At 37.8% G+C, this 22,547-nt stretch overlaps 1 protein-coding gene across 2 annotated transcripts in view; it reads left to right on the forward strand.

Moving 5' to 3' along the window:
- The window catches only part of ZDHHC2 (zinc finger, DHHC-type containing 2), a 36,824-nt gene extending 14,277 nt beyond the window's left edge, over positions 1–22,547 (forward strand). For both annotated transcript variants that reach the window (XM_014945624.1, XM_014945625.1), the window contains exons 4-13: positions 2,292–2,412; positions 3,325–3,394; positions 4,927–4,959; positions 9,809–9,929; positions 10,579–10,711; positions 13,173–13,299; positions 13,444–13,536; positions 14,540–14,649; positions 15,083–15,162; positions 18,970–22,547. In XM_014945624.1, coding sequence (XP_014801110.1) covers positions 2,292–2,412; positions 3,325–3,394; positions 4,927–4,959; positions 9,809–9,929; positions 10,579–10,711; positions 13,173–13,299; positions 13,444–13,536; positions 14,540–14,649; positions 15,083–15,123 — 849 coding nt within the window. In that variant the 3' untranslated portion in view covers positions 15,124–15,162; positions 18,970–22,547. The remainder of the gene's footprint in view (positions 1–2,291; positions 2,413–3,324; positions 3,395–4,926; positions 4,960–9,808; positions 9,930–10,578; positions 10,712–13,172; positions 13,300–13,443; positions 13,537–14,539; positions 14,650–15,082; positions 15,163–18,969) is intronic.

Consider the following 22,547-nt stretch of genomic DNA (forward strand, 5'->3'; position numbering starts at 1 on the left):
CCCCCTCCTGAAGGACCCGTCCCCCCCCTTCTCCCCCCCCCCCATGACCCTCCAAACCTGCCCCCCCTCCCACACCAGGCTCCCCCCAAACCCCCAATTAAGGCTCCGTGGCCGAGGATGAAAAGCTGCTCTCCAAGAGCATCCTGTTTTCTTTTCTTTCTCTTTTTTTTTTTTTTTCTTTTTTTTCCCTTTTTTATTTTTTTTTTTTCCCCCTTCTAAAAAAAAAAAAAAAAAGAGCAGACTGTCAATAGCTTTGATGAAAATCCTCCCCATGCAGCTTGGTACAACCACTACAACTTTTTGGCCTCTTCCATCCTGTCTTTGTACCAAAACCCCACAGTCCTCAGCAGGTGCTGTGTCACACAGCCTCTGAGGACAATGGAATCCTGCTGTGGCTGTTCTGGAGTTTGAAATACCCACAAAGCCAATACTTATTTCAGCACAGACTCATAACTCTTAGCTCCTATAACTACCATGCCAACAGGAAATAAATAGCTTGTGATTTCTACTGTCTGTTGTGTGGAGTTTCTTTTCTGAATAGTTTTCATTCACTAATAAGATATGTAATTGTGGAAACAAGTAGATAATTCGAAGTAATTGCATTTTCCTTGAATTTCACACTGCAGTCTTTACTACAGCTTGGGGCAGAGAGGAGCAAAATAAATTGAGAGTCTATTTCATTTGGTAATTACACAGCAAAATATATGCATGTATATGGTGACTGTAACGATAATTAGAAGGGTTTTCAAATCACTGATTTGGCTGATGCCAATAAAAGACTTCCAAAACATTTTGACAAATCCTTCGTAATTACAGTGGGATTCCAAAGCCATCATAAAATGCTACGGGAGAACGTCAAGTGGGATATTAAAAGTATTGAAGTTGGGTTATAGAAAGCAATGTGTGGTGTGTCTTTGTTCTTTGAATTTACACAATGTTGCTGACAGTAAGTGACATCTTTGTTGTTCCATGTCTTTTTCCTAATCTTCTAGAGCAGTATTTTTAAAATTTAATTAGGGTATTTTGTAATGTTAAGTTACTGCTCGGCTTCCAGTTCCTAGGATGAAGTCTGTAAATGTAAAAGGATGTATTTTCGACTTAACAGAGCTGACTTCTCAGCTATAGCAAATACTCAACTGAAAAATGAAAAACAGATAGAGCTTTTGTGTTTTGTTTTCATGAGTACTGCAGCTGGTGCAAACCACACCAGCTCATGCTAAACAGTGAACTTCCAGCTTCTGCTGGAAGATTGTGAGCTTTGTCAGGAAGGTAGAGTGGTGCCTTCTCTACGAAGGTGAGAATAGGCTCCTAACTGTATGTTTCTGTCTGCTTCCTTAGTTTTATGTGCATCACTTTCATTTAGGAAAAAAAAATAATATTACTGTAATGACTAGCCTTTCTGTAGCCATAAATGCTATGCAGAGGGCTTCTGCGGTACAGGTTAGGGACAGCCACTCTTCCTGCCAAATACAGACTTCTTTTCAGAGATGATTTTGTATCCTGTTTCTCTGATAGAGATACCAAAGACTTGGGCATCTGCCCATTTCTAGAAGCTGCAGCAACAAAGCTGACTGTGTTGCTGTGTTGCAGAGGACTTTAAGAATATAAAAAATTTGGACTACTTTGTGTATACCGGGCATCTCTTTCAGTAATTTTTACCCTGCAGTTTACTAGAGCAATGTTTGTTATTGCTGTTTTGGGCAGTGACAGAAGTTGTCTTTTTATGCAGGAACACGTTAAGACATGGTTATTCTGTCACACAGGACACACATGGCTTCTTCTCAGCCAGTTTCTGATGTAGAAACACATCCTAACACCTGCATGAAGAGAACAACAACTCTCCAGTGGCAAAGAATAAAAGGGAAAAATGCCTGACACTGGAAGAGAAATAAAGCTATCTTTTCCTATTACTAGTAGCATATTTTCTTTCACTTAAAACCTGACATCCCTAGGTTATATTCACTAGCTAATATTGAGTATTACAAAAGTCAGTTAACTGACATTTCAAGCGCATGATAAGCTTTTGATCCTCTTCATGAAGAGTGTCACTTACTACTTCTGGAATCATTCAGCATTGCATGAATAAGACATCAGAAATAATTTTAATTTTGTCATCACTAATTTGGTTTATGGCAACTGGTCTTAGAAACACCAGGTTATTTGCTGTAATACTTTCTACGTGCTGTTAATTCATCTTTTTATAATGAATATTTATTTCTCTCTGCTTCTCCACAGATACTTATTTAACTTGAAATTTGCTAACGTATCTTTGGTTTTAAAAATTATTCCAGTTTCATCTATCATATTCAGACAAGGAATCCCTAGAGAGGGAGCCTAGAGGTGAATCCCAGCAAGAAGTCCTAAGACGGGCAGCCAAGGATCTTCCTATCTATACACGGACAATGTCTGGAGGTAAATAGGTGTTCAGGAGACCACCGAAGGCAGGTGTCTTGCTGTACTACCTAAACTAATTTTAAAAAATACCAAGGCTTTGGATTGTAGGGAAGAACTGCTTTTCATACTTCATAAAATAACAAAGTGACCCAAGAACTTAACTTTAGTGTAGCTTTATGCAGCAACATTTATTCAGTGGAAAGATTGTTGGAAAGTAAATTGCTGTGTATAATTTGGGATTTTAAAGCGGACTGGCAATGCCTTGCTAAATGTTTGCAAGCTGACATTAACAAATGGCTTGTCATACTAACAAACTGGAGGAGTCTTTAACTGCATAGATTTCTTCTTTCATAGGTTAAAAAAATTTTTTAAAAATTAATTTTTCACTATCTGCATGTCATGTATAGCTGGATAAGAAAGTGTTACTGTTTTACTTGCTGATGGTTCAGTTGAAAGAACAAAAGTTCTTCCAAACTAAGAGTTAATCTTAAGCTACTGATCCTGTAAATTTGTGAATGCTGGCTAGCTAAGCAAATCCAAGAGATAATCTCATGTAGTAAATTAAAGCTGTTAGAATAATAGCTTAAAATAGCTATATTGTTGAACAGTCTTTAAAGGTTTTTCCAGTCTAGTGAGGATTTTGTTGGTTCATTGGTTGTTTTGCAGAGCTGAGGGGTTTGGAAGAAAAAACCCTGATTAGCACGATTAGCAGAGATTGCAAAACCTGAGCTTTTTGGGTTCGCTCTGCTAGATTCAGCATTGCGAGAACTTAAAGAATGCTTCAGTAATTGCAGCTGCTTCTGATCATGCTAAAATGCTTTCCTGGGTGTTCTGCTGGGCTGAGCTGCTAGTATTTATGTTTTCACAGACTTCAGGACTCAAAATGTGTAACTGTACATGGAGATCTAATCTTGGAACTTTTTTCTTTAGCAATCAGATACTGTGACAGATGCCATCTTGTAAAACCAGATCGTTGCCATCACTGTTCTATATGCGACAAGTAAGAAAATATTTTAAATAAGTAGTTTTCTGAAGAAATTTATTATTTTTTTTCTTGACACAGAAGCTTTTATTTTTTATGCGTAGATTATTCAGGTTTAATGTTTTGGCAGAGAAGCTTTTTTTATTCCTTAGATATTTTTTTTTCTAGCTTTAGTTGTTATTTATTTATGTATTTCTAAGGAAGTCTGTAACTTACTCTAATTCGTTTGATGGCTTTCATGATGCCAACATGGATTCCATGGTCTTACACATTCTTTATGCAATGGTTAAAAAGTCTGAATATTAATGCAGAACTTTCCTTAAGAATGTAACCAAAAATAGCTGATAAACAAAAATTTGCTTCTTTTGTTAGAATCTGAATAAAGATCACTACCCATCTCAATCTAATCATGATGTCACTTGCATCTTATCCAAGGTAATAAACTTAATATCCTATTTTTCATTGGATAACTTGCAGGTTATTTTTATTTGAAGAAGGAACCAAGCATCAGCCATTTCTAACTGAAACCATAAAATAAAGTTTTTGTTTGTCTAACACAAAATGAAGTTCACCTCCATGTTCCCCAGAAGTTTAATTGCTTTCCAACTTAATCTTTCTTTCGGTTGTTCTTCTTTCTGACCTTTCCCCAGTAAGCTTGGATATCTGTGGTTTTCTCTACTCTTGCCCCCTGAGATTGAAATTTCAAACTTTAAGAGAAGGGGCTTCTTCAAAGGTTGATTTATTCTCAGCTTTAAGGCTTATCCAAATGCTTTTCACCTGATGATCCATCAAGCCTTCCAACATTACTGTGAGGCAGAGAAAACTTTCCATTTTGTGCAGTGAAACAGCAGAGACACTGAAAGAGTAACTGAGTTGAGGCAGAAAGAGGATCTTGGTTGTGTTGTATGGGATGGTGGTTGCGGTGTAAGACAGGGACATTCTCGTGTCTCAGCAGGGTAGAGAAAAAGGGTGACCCGTGTTGTCCTATCAAACATGAGTGAAATTTGGAGAATGCCATTAGCTAATATATTTTGCAGAATACTATAATTTTGTCCTTGCCAAAATTCACTTGCTTCAATTATATCTGATTTTCTTGTGCATGTTTTATTGTGGAGAGTGATAAATTGCAAAAATGTTTGGGATTTTTCATACAAGGTAAGTTCCTAAAAACTTCCCGTGCATTTGCATATTTCTCTAAAAGCAGATCATGTACTTGGAAATATGTTTAGTTGCAACACTAAGTATAAAGACCTATTCAGAATGAGGACCAAATCCTAAAGCTGAAGTTATAAATTGCATTTTCTTAAATCACTAAGCTATTGACGGAACAAGTGTTTTGAGTTTGGGTTACCTACACTTTACTTGTAGGTAAGCTGTATTATTTGAATTTAAATAGACATCCTTGTTAAATAGATTAATTATCCAATAGTACATATGGGTAATTCTGAATCTGTATGTGAATAATTTAAATCTGACATGTAACTGCGCTTCTGACTTTTGTTTTTCTTTTGCCTTTTGCAATGCTTGGAATTCTCTTGGGTTTATTTAAGATGCATTTTGAAAATGGATCATCATTGCCCTTGGTGAGTGTACTATTGGCTTTCCTTTCTTAGTTTCTCATTTGGTAAAATAAACTCTTGAGGGGCCTGTTATGAAGGTGGTGCTTCACTACTCTAGAGTTAGATGCTTATGTAAAGTTACTGGTCTTGCAGAACTACTGGAGTTATTTCCTCTCTGTCCTCTTTTCCTACTTGTGAGATGTGGAAAGAGGTTCATATATAATTTTTCTTAGACCTTTGAGTTAGGAACTCTATGTTTTTATAGTTAGGATGAGGCAGACTTCTGGTCAGTAAGAAAACAACTTCTAAGAGTTGCTTATTTTCTTCATGGACTTTGACTATGATTGTGGCTTAGTTGTATTGAATGATGAAATACTGCCCTAGGTTCAAAACCAAAGAGGGGCTGTGCTGTGTTCCCCTTACTGAAGGTCCCAGCACAGCTTGAGTGGGCTTGCTGGAAACAGCAAGTTACCTCTTTTATTTTATGGGTTATTTGTTTCCTTTCATTTTTTTCTCCCTTCTCCCTCCCACTCTTCCTCCTTTTGCTGCCATATTGGCCTGCACAGTGGTTTTATTTTGCTGTCTTTTCTAGGCAGCCCTTGGAACTCAGTGGGTAGACAGGATGTGTAATTAATTTTATGTCAGTTTGGCAGGTATCTTGCAGAAATAATTAAAGATAATTGTTTAGTAAGGGCCAAGTTAAGAGGATTGAGTGGTGATGGCAGTTCTTCACCACATGAAACCAATCAGAAAAGAACAACTTCCTGCACTGGACAAACAGAATGGTAGATGGTTCTAATCAGCTGGATTGACCTTCTTAAGTCAAATTCCTGGGGAAAGGAGACTTGTCCTGGGGGAGGAAGGGCTTCTGGGCTCCTCCTGTTTGTCTTGGTCCTGACTACAGCCTCTGACACAGTGCAGTGTGATTTAAGAATCTCCCCTTATTTTGCAGCTGCATGGTAGATACATTGAAAGAAATATTTAACAATATAGGGCAGAGTTACTTCCTACATATATTTTTTTGCTGTAGGGATATCAGTATATGAAACTTGATGATGCTTAGTGTTAGTAGCATGCTTCTTAAAAAAACCAAACCAACAAACAAAACACAAACAGATAAAACCGTTGAACGTGGAATAAATTTCTTATAAGAAAAAAGGCTTCTTATAGCTGTCTTGTGGAAAGCCGTAAGAAAAATAGCTGTCAGGCTATTTCTGACAAAATACCAGTGAAAAGTCTCAATATTACTATTATTCTTCGGTGTTAGACACACTTCTCATAAGGTTTATGGTCTGCTTGGGGTTTTTTGAGTTGTCCTACCTTAGGATGGTACATGAGAATGTCATTTATGTAAACTTCAATTTCAGAATAAACATCCATTGCATCAAATAACGAATCATAAACTGAGAGCTTCACGTTGTGTAAAAGGGCAGTGAAGTGGTATTTCACTAGGGTATAGGCTTCTAGGAAAATAAACTCCATTTTCCTCTCAGTAGCATTTGGTTATTTTACCCATTTGCAGACTCTTTGCATCCAAACAACAGAAACATACCCAGTCTGAGAGAGTGCTTACATTGCTCTGTTTTTAATCTAATAAGCAACGGATGCAAAAAGAAAAAATAGAAATGGAGAAGGTACTTGAGAGACGTGTAACGTTTGTTGATGAATTGTTCCTTTTGTACTGCAAGTAACAGAAAGGCACTTGAAAAAGAGATATTGTCTTATTTTTCCTAATTTGAGTGGATGTCCCCTGTTCCTTGCTGACCCTGAAATAATTAACTATGTGGAAGTAGCAGGAGAGTTCTGAAATATTGCAGAGATGCTGATCAAACTTTATATTTCCTTTAAAGACCCATGTTCCAGGGGTCTTTGGGAAATATCACATGGCTATTTTATCAACAAAAGTAAGGGTGCAAATCGGTATCATGGGTGGGGTTTAGCCCCCCTGAAAACATCGTTCAGTCCTGCTTTGCTTTTCGTTTTGGGATTTTTTGGTGGGAAAGAGGTGGGAAAGAACCTGTGTGGTGCTTAAGGAGAGCAGGGAAACAGTAATGAGAACTACTATTTTAATATTCTGCTTGGAAAGGGGTTTCTGGAAGGAGGACAGGTAGAAATAACCAAGGGGGAAAGTAAGAAGGAGCATTTGGAAGGCAGAGGTAGTGAGGGGCATAGCCATGGCCCAGCCCCCAGGTCAGCTCCTTTCTAGGAGGCTTCATTTTGGCTATCACTCCTGGGCTAATGGAAGTGCTGTGATAAACAGAGATATTTAATGCTAATTGCCCTCTAACTACTCCAAAAGGTTTAAGTGGTGCAGAAATAAGAGCATTAGTGACTTCTATGCTAGTGCTTCTGCTGCTCATACTATTTAGATGGAGTATTTATCTGCCAGGAATGCAATGGCTTGAGGCACCAAAAATATAATTTGTAACAACTCTAATATTAACAAGGTGCATTAGCAACACCTTAGAAACATTTGAAACATTTCCCCTTTGTCTTTTGAATCATCTGGAAAGAATTTAGCAATGCCTGAATTCTGTGATGCTTTTTGTTAACTGAGCTGCATCACCTTTAGTGCCTTATAAGTTATTTTTTTTCCCTGGTGTTTTCAGTAAAATAACTTTTAAGATGGAAAGGATATATTTTCTTTTTGTACTTCAAAATTAATTGTTTTAAATGTTATCTGTAATGTAAATTTTAACCTGGAATGTTCTTTTGTATGAATGTTTCACTGCAATAGCACCCCCTTATTTATGTCTGTATGTTTATCAGTTTTATTCTTCCTCAAAATATTAAATTTTAAATCTAACCACCATTCTTGGGTCTTATGATTTGATATTACTTGTTCAAATAACATAATTACCAAACCTTGGTGTTTACTTTCTCTTGATGAACTAATCTCTTCCAGTAAGAACCCCTCGGTCTGGGGCTTTGTCAAAACACTGACAAGGTGTTGCTCTGGTCACGGAGTGGGATAATTCATGAATTATTTTTTTAATGTGTATACTGTATGCAGTAGTGCAAAAGAGCAACAAGAAAGAAATCTGTCTTTGATTCAAGAAATGTCATCCCTGATGAATAACGTTTCACTTGATAGTTCTTTTCTCACTAAAATGACATAAAGTAAAAGAAATAATATGAAAGTAGAGTAGTGTTATAGAAACCTTGCATCTGAATTGCTTGCAGTTTATCATGGCATTCCTGACTTTGACATGTTTAATGAAGAAGACACTTTGCTGTGGAGAACTGTAAATTTACTTGCCAATAAGAATCATGAGCAATAATAATCAAGACAGGGGTGGATGGGGCTTTGAGCAACCTGGTGTACCGGGAGGTTGCAACTACGTGGTCTTTAAGGCCCCTTCCAACCCAAACCATTCTATGAGTCTGTGATGAGCTTAGTTAGAAACAGATCTTCTGGGGCATTTTTTAATTAGAACAATCTCTTGTGAGTCCTTCTTAATTATAGTTAATATAGATGCTTAGCTATTGCTGCATATTTAAATGGCAATGCTAAATTTAATTTTTAGCCAAGGTAGCATGTTTTGTGAAAACCCAATAAAAAACCAAAAAACCCCCCTCTTCACCCCAAGGATGGATGACAATAGTGCACTCTGAAAGATTACTTGGTATCTTAAAATCTTATCCTATCCTGATTCCTGTGTATCCTGCCATTACCATCACTGTCTCCCTAAAGACCATAGTTGCAATAACTTGTCCTACACCTCTAGAAGCAGCTAAAGATGAGACTCACCACGCCTTCTTATTTTTTGAGAATTGTTTCTTAACATACAAATGCTTTCATCAGCTAGTTAAAGAAGGTATATGAATTATTTTTTTTAAACCCATATGGAGAGTTATATCAACATTAGTGGTACAGTGATAACTTTGGTTAGCTTCTTAATGCAACCAAATAAAAGAAAAAGAAAGCTGCTTACCAATGAACTATCCATGGGCAGCATTGCAATATTTTTCATTTGGTGGATGTAACATCATTACATGTTTAATAGACCTCTAAAATTCTTAGATAATACATTGTCTCTAATGGGAAGCTGCTATGATACTAAATGTACCCTTGTGATGTCTCTCTGATGAGAGTCTGTACTAGATGCTTATTCTCATGTATAAATTCTATAAAGCTGGGAAACAGCTGAACTTGAAGCCCATAAATCAAAATGATAAAATGAGATTTATTTTAAAATTTGGTTGTGTATTTAAACATTCCTAATCTTTTGTTTTACTTGCTGTCATGTTGTCACTGTTAAGGTACATTTTCTGTTTACTCAACAGTAGTATTTCCCTCATTATTTTATATAAATGTAAATATTTTTAGGGACGTCCTTCGAATCTTAATAGTAAAGTTTACACTAATATGTAATATGATTAGTGAAGGAGATTGTGGATTAAATGACACTGCTTTTATTCTCACGAAATTAAATCAAGATTCAAAATCTTGATTTGTGACTGTCCCACTTGTTATGTACAGTGTTATGCAGAATGGTAAAACATGGGTACTTAAACTTACCTACAAACTGAAAAGGTAACTGTAACTGCAATCACATTTACATCGGGTGTGCTGGGAACAGATTTCATAACATAAATCAGATGTGAATTTCAGTAAACTGTTGCAAATGGTGTTGCTTGGTAAAGTTCTTTGGGTTTGCTGTCGTTGTTTTGGTTAGAATTTATACACTAATTTAAGAGTTGAAGCTAAATACATTTCAGTAGCTTAAGGCACCACAGGTAGGAAGGAAAACTTGGTTTACATTCTGATACTATTTTAGAGTAAATATGTTTAATTTTAAATTGGATGAAATGAAGGAAAATAATTTTCTTTACATTCCTTTTTTTTTTAACTTTTTTTTTTTTCTGTCAGGGTGAACAACTGTGTAGGATTCTCCAATTACAAATTTTTTCTTCTCTTCTTGGCTTACTCTCTACTGTATTGCCTTTTCATTGCTGCAACGGATTTACAGTATTTCATCAAATTTTGGACAGTAAGTACTCTAATCTACGTACTGTCTTTAAGCATATGAAGTTAATACTGTGCAAGAAGTCTAATATTCATGGCTTTACAGAAATCAAGTATCTCCTAATACGGGGTACTAAAGTTTAATAATCATAGCCTTCTTTTTTGAAAATTGAAAATTTTCAAAAGGGAATTGAAATTATAGATAGGTTTTGTTAACTTCCTCTAATAGCTTGAAAAAGCTTCAGAGAAATGCTCTAATATTTTAATTATGATTACCTGAGTTCACAACTCTAGGATGTTCTCTTCATAGATGTGCATTATTTATGCTGTTATATGACTGTTTTGAAAATGCAAATTAAACAAGATCATTTTTGTAAAGATAAATTACTCTTCTCTAAAAGACACTTCAAAGTTCAAATCTAAATTGCAGGTTCTTGTTGTCAGTATTTATATTTTCTCTAGAAAGGGCCCATTTCTTTACTTTAGATGCCATCAGCAACCTAATTGCATGGTCATCTGTACATAGAAGGTGTATAATTCATTTATTCAGACCCCTGTTGCGTGGTACGGTTGTGTCTGCACTGAATTTGATTTGGCTGAATAGAGGATTACTAATAATCAAATTAAACAGCTATTTCCCCAATTCTAATGGCATAATTTTATTTTATTTTTAGAATGGCCTTCCTGATACTCAAGCCAAGTTCCACATCATGTTTTTATTCTTTGCTGCGGCTATGTTTTCTGTCAGTCTGTCTTCTCTCTTTGGGTATCACTGTTGGCTTGTCAGCAAGAATAAGTCTACGCTAGGTAAGTGGATTTAATACTTCTGTGTTTGACAGCAAGAAATAAATAATAGATGTATGCTATATACACGGGGAGTAATGGAAAAAGCAGGCAATCCTCTGCAGGTTCCTTGGATCCTGGTTAAAAGTGCCTGGGTCTGGCAGCATCCACTACTGGTTCCCCAGTTCTGCTGCTCCCTGGAAGTTCCAGCTCTTTTCCTCCTGCCCCTAGGAGCCAAGCTATTAATGAATTTATCCTCTTCCTCCCACTTCATCCCATCCACAGCTTGTTAACAGAAATTGAATAAACTAAAAAAAACCTGAGATTGTTTTGTAATAAATGTTAGACACACCAATGCATGTTTGCACAAGTGCTGCTTGTTTGGCATTCCCAGCCCTCAGGTCTGAGTCCTCTGATGTGAGGTCTCTGTCCAGGCAGTGGCTCCAGCACTTCATTCCCACCCTTGCCCCCTGCAGAACCAAAGTTCCTCTGTTCAATTTGGCTACAATTTTGCTTAAAAGCTCTGAAAAGCATAGTTATTAATTCCAAAACTTTGTCTGTACTGGAGGCAAGGAGAGGAAAATAAAAAATCTGGAAGGCAGGCTGGTTATTGCCCTGGTGTTGTTAATTTTCATCAACATGACTGAGCACAAAGAGCCAATGTCAGAGAATGATCTGATACAGAAGAACAGACTTTAAGGCAGTGTTTCTATATTTAGTAGTAAATGAACACAGAGATCTGAAAGGCGGTTTCACAGTTGTGAGTCCTGTCTGCCACGTAATCATAGATACATAAAAAAGAACTCTGTGTGTTATGAGTTAATTTTAAAAACCTCAAAGAAGATGGCCTGTGCCTCTACTATGGGAGTGTGTGTAATAACTGCATTAAATATGAGTGTTAAACTAGGACTTCCCACCACCTGGATGCACGTGTGTCTGGTTACAGATCTTTAAAAAAAAAAATAAATATAAAAGAAGATGCAGAAGATTTGAGTGCCTGTTCTATGCTATGTCCTGGACTGTAATAATACCAATTTGCAATATCGTCTTTAAAGTTTCTAAATCTCTAAATGCTTTTCTGTTGATCTAAGCTGAATTAGAGTAAGCCAATGGATTGACCTGTTTTTTCCAGTTCTATTGGGAATTACTAATATGTAGATGATTAGTGGAAAACTTTGCATATATATCATTGGAAGGAAGCTTGTTTACATCAAGATTTCACTAGGGTTTGTGGGTTTCTTCAGTATGCTGAAAAATCATCTACTTCAAAATTAGTAGAAGAAAAAATTTGTTCAATCTAGTTATAAGTGGAGAAAAGTTTTATTAATAATGCTTAAATGAACAGAAATTATTTAGTATTCTGTTTATAAACTGTTCATATATTTTTAGTGCCCCCAAAAAATTTGTGTAATGCAGTACACTTCTAATTCAGTATTTCATGTTTTTGAAACCAATTGCATTCCATGCAAGTAATATACCATGTTTTCTGTACACTTAAGCTACTCAAAAAGGTGAGTTTGACTCTTCTTTGCATTTTACTTTTGGAAATTGCTCAATATGTGGAACCCTGAACATGCAGTAGTTTGGTAATGAAGCCAGGACAGCTTCAAGTGTGGTTGTGCTTCAATGATCCTGGGAGCTGTTTTCCTAGCCCAACATGGGCATCTGAAAGGATATCTCTATTTTCCTTTTCCCCTTCTTTTAAAACACGGTAAAACTAATGCATGCTCCATGTAGAAGGTCATTTCCAGCAGTTCATAGCTAAGGATTTACTGCAGAAGGATGATCTTTGCGTGGTTCCAGCATGGTTTGTGTGAGCTGTACTGTCAGGACCTGGTTTGCCTACTTTATATAGCCAATTAAGGGAATTAAATGGCTATCAATCACTTGGAGGAAGGTGAATGAGTTTTCTGCTTCGGGCACTTTGCAACACATGAAGCTATTTTTAGCTCTCTTCTCCAGAAATATAGGTTGGATGTCCATGGGGAATAATCTGGGTCTACAAGCAAAGTGCTTTCTTTATGCAGCTGTAAAAACACACAGTATTTTTGTACCCCAGGGTGTGAAAAGCCCGTTTTACTACTGAAGTGGGTTAAGCTTTTCTTCTTTTCCATTACTCTTACTGTAGGGAAAACCTTTATCTAGGTTTTTTCTTTCTCAGACGCTCTCTGTGGTATAGTCACATGCTGAAATCTTCAGATAACATATCACATTTTCTTAAAAAGTGGGTTCTTTGCTCTTCCTGGCCTTGATTAGGGTGGTGGAGGAGGGTAGAGGAGGTTTCCACCCTTCCTTAGCCATAGGACTTCCTCTGCACACACAGAGACTGTGGCACTGACTTTGGCTTTCATGAGTGGACTGACTTCCTCAGTCACTTGGCCTCTCCGCTTGGATGATGATATCATCAGTGTAATTGCTTAAATACTGCTGTGAAACTTAAACGTCCTATCTTGTGAAGAAATGTAATGATTTTTTTTCTTTTAAGAGGTGTTCAGAGCTCCCATATTTCGCCATAGAACAGACAAGAATGGCTTTAGCTTGGGCTTCAGCAAAAACCTAAGGCAGGTGTTTGGTGATGAGAAGAAATACTGGTTGGTGCCTGTGTTTTCAAGGTATGCTCAGTTTTTAATGCTTCATTTTTTGACATTCTTGAATAATCAGGATCCGCAGAGTTTGGGGGGTGGCTAGTTTTTCGAAAAAACAATTCTTTAAAGTTTTTTTTTTTGTATGTATGACACTAATTCTGAATTTTTCAGTCTAGGGGATGGTTGCTCCTTCCCAACTTGCCTTGTTAATCAGGACCCTGAGCAAGCTTCCACACCCAGTGCTCTTAATTCAACATCCAAAAAGTAATCTTCTTTTAGTTACTCATTTCAAATAGATAATATTCTGGTTTTTTTTCCTGTGCCTATATAAATAGAACCATGTATAAGATACTTAAAAGTGGTAAGCAAATGAAGTGCATCTTATTAATAAATACAAATCAGATTTTAAATAGCTAATTCAGCCAATCCTCAGACTTATAATTAAATTTATGGAAATAAGTTTGTCTTGGTTCAGTGTCATCCTAGGATCTGAATTTTCCATGCCTGCTTAAACAGTATCCGTAACATTGTGTTCCGCATACATATGAGCCAGTCAGTCAGCCCGCCTGCCATACGGATGCGTTACCTTCCAAGGCTCCTGGGGGAGGCCAGCTTCTTCATAACTGGGGAAAAGAAGCTTCACAGAAGGGAATCCCAGCTCTCTGCTCTTGTGCTGAAGTACAAGAAGCTGCCTATTAAATACATTTGTTTTATTTCTGCTGATACTAGGAGATGTTTTCTTAATCCTTACCCTTCACCGCCGTGACATCTTTAAAGTAACTCTTTAGCAACATTTATGTAATGAAGAGTGTGATAAGTGTAGTAGATTTGAAGACGTGACTAAGAAATGATAATGGAATGGTATTGACAATCTTTTATTCATAAAAGAAATGCATTACATTTCAGCTAGCTCTTTATTGGCATTTTAAATCTTACCCTAGTGATCCATAGCTTATATTAGGCAAGATGTTTTGGAGATGTGCTCTCCACTATTTATCACATGAGGTTTGTTGTAGTGGGAGTGAATATGGATAGAGTGCATTTGGCACTGAAGTACATGTATTAATGTGTAACATCTGTCAAAGAAAAAATGTTTCCCTGTTCTGCACTAAGAACAGTTCCAACTGTGACATCTACAGTGTAATGTACATAATGATCAAAGTGTAGTGATTCATCAGAAAAGAAGCCAGGTAAGGTAGGGAAAATACTGCCTATGACAAAAAAATTACTGCAGTTTGCTACAATGCTCTTTTTATTGGCATTTCAGTGAGAACCACCTGTTTCCTGCAAAGCCGTTGCGTGATTCCCAGAGCCACCTTCTTACAGATACACCATCTTGGTCAGAAACCAGTGGGAAGGCTGAAAAGGGCAAAGTTGGTAAGGAATTGATTTATGCTGCAATGATTTGTTTTGTAGCAAAGGATGTTGGAGGATATAGTGTAAAAATGACCAAGGTCACTTGTTTTTTGTAGTCATGAACCAAAACTCATGAAGCTTATTTTAAATCCATTTATCAAGCTGCTGTGCCCTTTGCAGATAAACCTGACCAAGAGATACTGAGAGCACTAACATTAGTAGGTGCTAATTACCTTTTAGGCCAAGCCTGATAATTCTCTTGGGAACAAATTGCTTCAGAATATGAAGCCTTGTTGCAACTAGTGAAAAACCGTGTCATAGACACAGGACAGGAATAATAGGCTTGGTAATAGTGGAATGACATTAAGATGATTGGTAATTAAAGGCTGTATTATTTGCTGAAAGAGACATGAGACCTTTTCCTGTAGAAATATAATTTTTTTTATCTTTAAAGGTATGAGCAATCCTGCATTAACCATGGAAAATGAAACCTAGTTTCCCTTAAAAGAAACATCTGAATACATAAGGAAAAAGGTATGATAATATTCTGTGTAGTTAATACGCAATTCCAATCTGTTTTATTTTCTTTATTTTTTTTTTTTACCATGAGGTAGTAGCACATGAATTCATAGTTTTAAACTGAAGCTCCGATTTCTTCATTTTTCATGTTTGGAAAATATTAACCTTTATACCCATTGCTTCTAGGTTGTATTCCAAAATATTATTATTATTCCCTTTTGCTAGAAAGATAATGAAATTGTGACTATTTAAGCTGTCCAGCAGAGGTTTGTAAAGCTAAGTTTGACAATTAACTTAGTTCTTAATACTGAACGCAAAGATCACAGCTTAGTCTACTAAAGCAGGTAAAGTTCTATCAGATAATGAAAGGAAAACAGATTTATTCTAATACGTAAAAATATCAGCAGCTTGTTCTTCTATGCCAGGTACTGAGTACCCAGTTCAATAACTTTAAAAGTGCTGTCTACTGAAGATAGAAGAGCATTTAGTCACCTATTGTCTAAATGCTTCCTGAGCATTTAGTCACCTATTGTCAAAAACAGCTGAGATTATTTTTTTTTGTTATTATTTCTTGCATTGATATCTTGCAACATAGACTTCACAGAGGGCAGATCTGAGAAGCAGCTAGTAAATTCTATTATATGCATGAGAGGAAGAGACCTTAATAATTGGGTTGGGGAGAATGAACACAATCAATCATCATTCACTTTAGTATTTGAAGAATTCTAACCTCACAAAAGCTTATGGAAATCAACTATTTAATATTTAAAGCTGGATTAAAAAAATTGACTCCAACCCTAAGAATTTCAGCATACCAAATAATTTATGATTTTCCAACAGCATTGGAGGAGTCGTTCCAGCAAGGCCATTTCTAACTCTGCTACTGGAAGCACTCTTTTAGTCATCCTGAAAAAGTGTCTCAAGTGGATGTCCCTCATTTGAATGTGACGTGACTCCTGGGCATGGTGTCACAGCTGTGAGGCTGCTCTCAGTCACTTCTGTATACAGGGAGTAGAAGGCATGGAAAGCCATCAGAGAACTGCAGGGATTGATACTAGACCCATCAGGCATGGCACATTGGACCATGGTATATGGTTAGGGCAGATGATAAAAATGGTAGGTGTGCAGATACCAACAGGTGGCCTGTAGCTTTTACCAGGAAGGTCCCAGAAGGTCAGTTGGATTCATCAGAGAAACTAGAAAGTTCTTGACCTTACATTCTGTTTTTGTGTTAAGTGGTGAATGAAGACACAGACGGTTCCAGATATAGGTACATCTATAAACTTGGTGATGGTGTGAAGTGTTATAGTGTTGAAAGTGTGGGTGTCAAACGAACAGTTAAAGAGAAGAGCGAATGCCTCTCAGTTGGTGTCTGCGATTTTGACTGTGTAGGGTTTTTTTAATAGAATCTAAAAATTTCATTTCTAACCCTTCGTTCAAAATGTAAAATGACATACTTCTGTCCTGTTTAATCCATCAGGATTTCAGCAACAGCTTCTGGAAAACAATAAATTATTCAACTTCAGTTAGTTTAATGTCCTACATGTCATCACTACTCAAGAGTAAAGCATTGGAGACAGGCATCAAAGAAACAGGTTTTTGGATTGGTGACACCAGCCATGGAGCCGTGCATTAATAGACTGGACCTGTTGGATTCTATGATTATGTTACAGAAATACAATTAATTGCAACTAGTTTTGTCAGGTTGGACTTCTACTCTCAAAAGTTCCTAATGGTTTATTTATAGAATCATAGAACATTTTGGGTTGGAAGGGACCTTTAAAGGTCATCTAGTCCAGCCAACTTCCTGCAAGGAGCAGGGACATCTTCGGCCAGATCAGGTTGCTCAAAGCCCCATCCAACCTGACCTTGAATGTTTCCAGTCATTAGATGTCCAGGGACATCTAATACTTCTCTGGGCAACCTAGGCCAGTGTTTAACCACCCTCAATGTAAAAAATTTCTTCCTTACATCTAGTCTAAATCTTCCCTCTTTTACTTTAAAATCATTACACCTTGTCATATCGCAGCAGGCCCTGCTAAAAAGTTTTTTCCTATCTTTCCTGTAGCCCCTTTAGGGACTGGAAGGGGCTCTAAGGTCTACCCGAAGCCTTGTCTTCTCCAGGCTGAACAACCCTAACTCTCTCAGCCTGTCCTCATAGGAGAGGTGCTCCAGCCCTCTGAGCATCTTTGTGGCCTCCTCTGGACCCGTTCCAACAGGTCCATGTCCAGGTTCGTGTGCTGAGGGCTCCAGAGCTGGAGGCAGTACTCCAGGTGAGGTCTCACCACAGAAGAGCAGAGGCAGAATCACCTCCCTCGACCTGCTGGCCACACTGGTTTTGATGGAGCCCAGGGTATGGTTGGCTTTCTGGGCTGTGAGTGGACATAGTTGGCTTTTCAGTCACTAGTACCCCCAGGTCCTTCTCGGCAGGGCTGCTCTCCATCCCTTCATCCCACATTCTGTGCTGATACCGGGGGTTGCCCTGACCCAGGTGCAGGACCCTGCACTTGGCCTTGTTGAACCTCATGAGATTCACACGGACCTGCTTCTTAAGCCTGTCCAGCTCCCTCTGGATGGCATTTACTTAAGTGATAACTTTTAAACTTTGATCTTTCTTTGAGCAGTGTGTACATTTTATTGGATCGTTGTCATTCAGATAATTCTGAATGTCAAACATGGTCTGTGATTGTTTTAAAGATGCTGAAAGTGTGTTTTTAAGCTGTTTAGCTTGATAAACATCTCATGCTCTTTTTTGGTTGTTTTTTTAAATCTTTTAGTCCAGTCTGAGAAAGTCATCATTAGATTTGTGTTTGCAGTCTGATTACCCCAGCCCTTGGGTTTGTGGGGTTTGTTTCTTTGTTTGGGTTTTTTTTTATTTCATCTTTTGGGAGCATCCATTTTGGAGTGCAGCTTTTTAAAGAGAGAGGACATTATGTTCTAAAGAGGAAGTGTAAAACCACATAAAGGGGCCCCTGGAAGTCAGTTTTGCCTCAGACCAACACACATCTCAAAAGGGCAGTAGCCAAGGACTGGTGTTGTCTCTGGCACGAGCATAAGTGCCAGAGTTTGGTTGTACCCTTGGCTCTGTCTGAGACATTTCTGTGTGGCAATTAAAAGACCTTCTGGAGATGTAACAAAAAAGGTAGATTACTCTGTGTGTGTATGTATACAGAGAGAGAGCTGACATACAGTTGCTGGAATACAAGCCCTTACGTAAAAATGTCTTTATATTACTTTTTTGGAACTGCTGTGTGTTTAACTTCATTCCTTTATTGTCAGTATTTGAGCTATATTTGTTCCTAGGGAGTGACTATAATACTGTGCTATAAAGATACTGAAGTCACAACAACAAAACCAACTAATTTCATCTTTGACATGAAAAATAACAGCCCATAGCCACTGCTGGTGTCGGTCATTTGAATTTCTGTCCCGACTAAGGTTATGTTCAATATCCTGTATCCTGTAATCCTTTATAGTTAATCAGAGGACTAATTACTGAGAGGACCAGCTGTGGTTTACCCTAATGTAATAGAGAATTGGTTATTTAGTGCTGTTGGTACCTGGAAGTACTCTTAAAAATAGCTCGCTTCATTGAGTAACCTGGTGACCTGCTTACTCTGAAGTCAGTTTTTAATCACTGTCACCTGAAGTGGATTAATAACATAACTGTGCACAGTCTTACTGTGTTCTCCTTCAGGGTGGGATTTTCATTCAGCTGTTGTTCACTTTCCCCTTTGAGTTGATGAGACCTGTTGCAATAACTTAATTTTTAAGTGTTCTTCAATTCTAATGATGCATTTTGTGATTAATGTTCTGTTCCAGTTGAAGAAAAAGCTGTCATCGGAAGGAAGATGCGTTCTTCCAAATATCAGCCCTGTTGGCCAGCTGCTCCTGTCTGCTCCTGTGTGGATGTGCTCAGAAAATAAACTGACAGATGATTAGCTGTCTCCATGTCATTGCTTGAAACACGAAACCAAACATACTACTTCTGAACCATACAAAGAATGTTTCAACTTCAAAATTACTGGATTTGAATGGCGAAGGTTGATTCTGAAATGGAAAAAAAAAGAAAAGGAGTCTGAGTTTACTATTGTAGGAATTCAATGGCTGGTTTTACTTCGATATTCAGCACAAGAAAATGTGACCTCCTTGCATATCAGTCTGTGTGCTTGCCTTGGTTTTGAAAATTCACCTGTTAATTCAAATCGCTGTAAGTAGTTGACTTTAAAATCAGATTTTTGCACTACTGGCTTTACAAATTGGGAGAACAGCCAGTGTTGATTACGAATAACTTAGTAGCTTGGTGGTCTGTATTTTCTTTTGAGAGCTTGATAAGCAATTTTTGAAGATAAGGAGACCCAAGTGGAGTGTCTGACTATTTTTGGAACATTTTGGGGAAATTTTTGGTAAAAATTATTGAAAAGTTCTGTTTTCCTTCAGATCTATACTATCAATAGTTTGAAAAGTTGCAGAGAGGGGAAAATTGCCTTTGTTAATTGAATGCTGCAGTGGGTCACTGGTAAGTGGAGCAATAAAAAGCCTGTGTTCAGATGGGTAATACATACATGAAGCTGGCCAGCTGGGGAGTTTGAAGGGAGCTGCACAGGGCAGTGCTATGAAATGGGAATTTTATTGTCCCATTTGGAATTATTAATCCCTTTGGGAAATGAATGTTGGCACTTAACTTTGATCCAAAAGGCTTTTTACCAACCTGCCTTCCTGAGAGCCACTGTCTTTCAAAATCCTAGTTTCTTATTAATCAAGAGTTGTCTCAGATGTCTTTTTTTTCACTTGTTCTTTAAGACACTGCCTTTCTTGCTGCATAACTTAATGAATACGGTCAAGGAGGCTTACTCTTCTAATTTGTGATATTTACATTTACAGGACAACAGAGGTTTGATTGCGATACCATAAAGCCAAGCTGCTGCAGGTAGGGAACCCCCTTCAGTTCAGGTCAGTTCAGGAGCCTGCAGCTTGCTTAGGATCAGTTTACTGGTCAGATAATGTAAGATGCATTACCAACTTTCAAAGTCAAGGAAGTTTTCAGCAACACAAATCGAATTTGTCTTGTGCCTTTTGTACACACTACGTTTATTGTATCAGTGTTTACATTTAAATGCAAATCATTATTCTGAAAACAACTTTAGGAGGAACTTAGTTATGCTTTCACAGTGGCTGGATAAAAAAAAAAAAGACTAGTCCAAAAAAGAAAAAACTTAAAACCTCTCAGACTAAGCTCAGTTCAGTTGAAGCAGAGAAGTACTTCTGTTACCAAAACTGAGTCATTTAGGTGGGTTCACAGTGTAAAGATGCCAGTTGTTTGTTTAGAAAACTGGCAGCAGGACTAAGTGACAGGTTTCTGAAAGCAAAAAGCTCATCGTTAACTCTCCTACAGGCAGGTAACTTTAACATTTGTCTTTCCTGGGTTTACAACTTCAGTGATGGCTGTTGGAGCACAATGTGGCTTTTTTCCTAGTGAGGGAAAAATCTATTTGTTTTACTTTTTTGTTTTAATCTCAAAACTTTACCAGCCTAAAAACATCTGTTTCTTGCCAGAAGTGCCAGAATGTGGATCCCTTGATGTAAAACACCTTTTTAAAACTAGCATGAAGGTAGCATACAGTTTACATGATGCCTGCAGACATCTAGCAACCAAAAGTTTTTCGCAGCTATTTATTCAGTGTTGTTCTGTCAGCTTACCTCGTATTAGTGTTTGTTTAAAGGCTAACTTGTCAAGGGATAAAGGGGGAGAGGGAAAAAAAATATATATATTTTTAACACTTCAGGTTCTCTATCTGTATAGTCTTGTTTTTTACGCAGTTAGTTACAGGGTGGTTTGTCTTGGAGCATGCTTTTGAAAATACTAAGTAAAAAGTTGAATATCAGCTTCGGTGTAACTTGCTCCATATTTTTACGTAAAGACAAAGTACAGGTTTCTTCCCCAGCAAAACTCGTAACAGAAATGGATCTCTCCAGTACAGATGTCAGCCACCCTGACTGTGGGCAGGGCTCTGGCTGGGGATCAGCATAGGGAAAGGACAGGGATAAGGGAGCAAGAAATGCCTGGCTTCTCCATGTGTCAGAAGTCACACGTAGAAAGCACAATAGCCCTAAATAATCTGCAGCTCTGATGCACCCAGAGGCTGTCTCTCTAGCACAAGAGTGACGGAGGTGTGGGAAGGGAGAAAGGGGAAGAGCAATGAGGGTGGCTTGGAGGTAATTATTTGGCTGATCCAAGCCAGCAGTCTATAGCTACAGCTGCTGTTGGGATGGGTGGGAGCTGTGCTGCCAGGAAGAGCACTGTCGACAGAGTTTTGAGGGTTCCTGGCAGCTCTCGTTGCATAGAATATGGACAAAAGTGAGCTAATTGTGCTCCAAAGTACAGTTTCTGGTATAAATATGTTCTTGGCTTTAAGCTCTCTAATACTTTCTATAGCGAAGTGGAAATGGTCTTTTTGACGTATTGTCGTTGAGCATTGATGCTGTTACAATGCACGCGGGAGAATTTGTGCAGAGGTGAGAGGAGCAGGGATGGAATGTTGTTTGTCTGCTTACACTGATTCTCCTGTTCTTTATATTCTTGCTGGGCACTTTACTACAGCCTTTTGTGTAATTTCTGTATTTTTTTTAAAGACTGCTTTTTACCTACTGTACAGTTACTAATCTACTTTTTTGCTAAAAAGAAAATAATAGCCCTGATATTTGTCTAGCAGTACAACTGCATTTCAAGCTTCAGTGGAATGAGTTCTGCAGACTCCTCAGATGGGTTGGAGTCCCTAATGACAACAGAGTTAAATTTATTTTGTATATATGTAAACAGTCACATGCATCATAGCCCCCCACATGCGTAAGAAGCTTCCTTAATTTGTGGGTTAAAACAAATCCCAATACCTGTCTGCACCAGAACTGGTCCACACACATTCTGTGTCAGTTGACGTACTGGTGGTGGAATGCTCAAAGTCTTCACAGAGAACTAATTTTATTAAGAAAATGGAACACCTGGGTGTTGATGAGCTCCTCCCACTGAGCAATTGGACACAGCTGCTGCTCTGCACTTTAATTCTTTAACTTGAGAGAAAAAAAGTTTTCCAGTTTAAGTTGCAGATTGAAGGTTCTTTAGTAGCCAACAGCTGTGGGCAGGTAATTAATGAAGTTATTTTTAACTGTTTTTGTACTTAAAATCAGGGTCTTCAAGCAAGAGCTTGTGGGAAGCAAGTTTGTTGTAGTGCATGGTGTGCTGTAGCAGTTGTTAGGATTTGGGCTGCGAGTTGTTGCCCCGATGCAGTTGACTGGTGTGCTGGGGTAGGGGGGGAATACATTTCTACATAAATTTAATGTATAACTTTGCCACTGGTTAATGTATTGCTCACAGAAATAAATGCTTCATGTTCAGCAAGTCA

Source organism: Calidris pugnax, unplaced genomic scaffold (assembly GCF_001431845.1).
Source record: "Calidris pugnax isolate Ruff unplaced genomic scaffold, ASM143184v1 scaffold58, whole genome shotgun sequence".
NCBI lineage: Eukaryota > Metazoa > Chordata > Aves > Charadriiformes > Scolopacidae > Calidris > Calidris pugnax.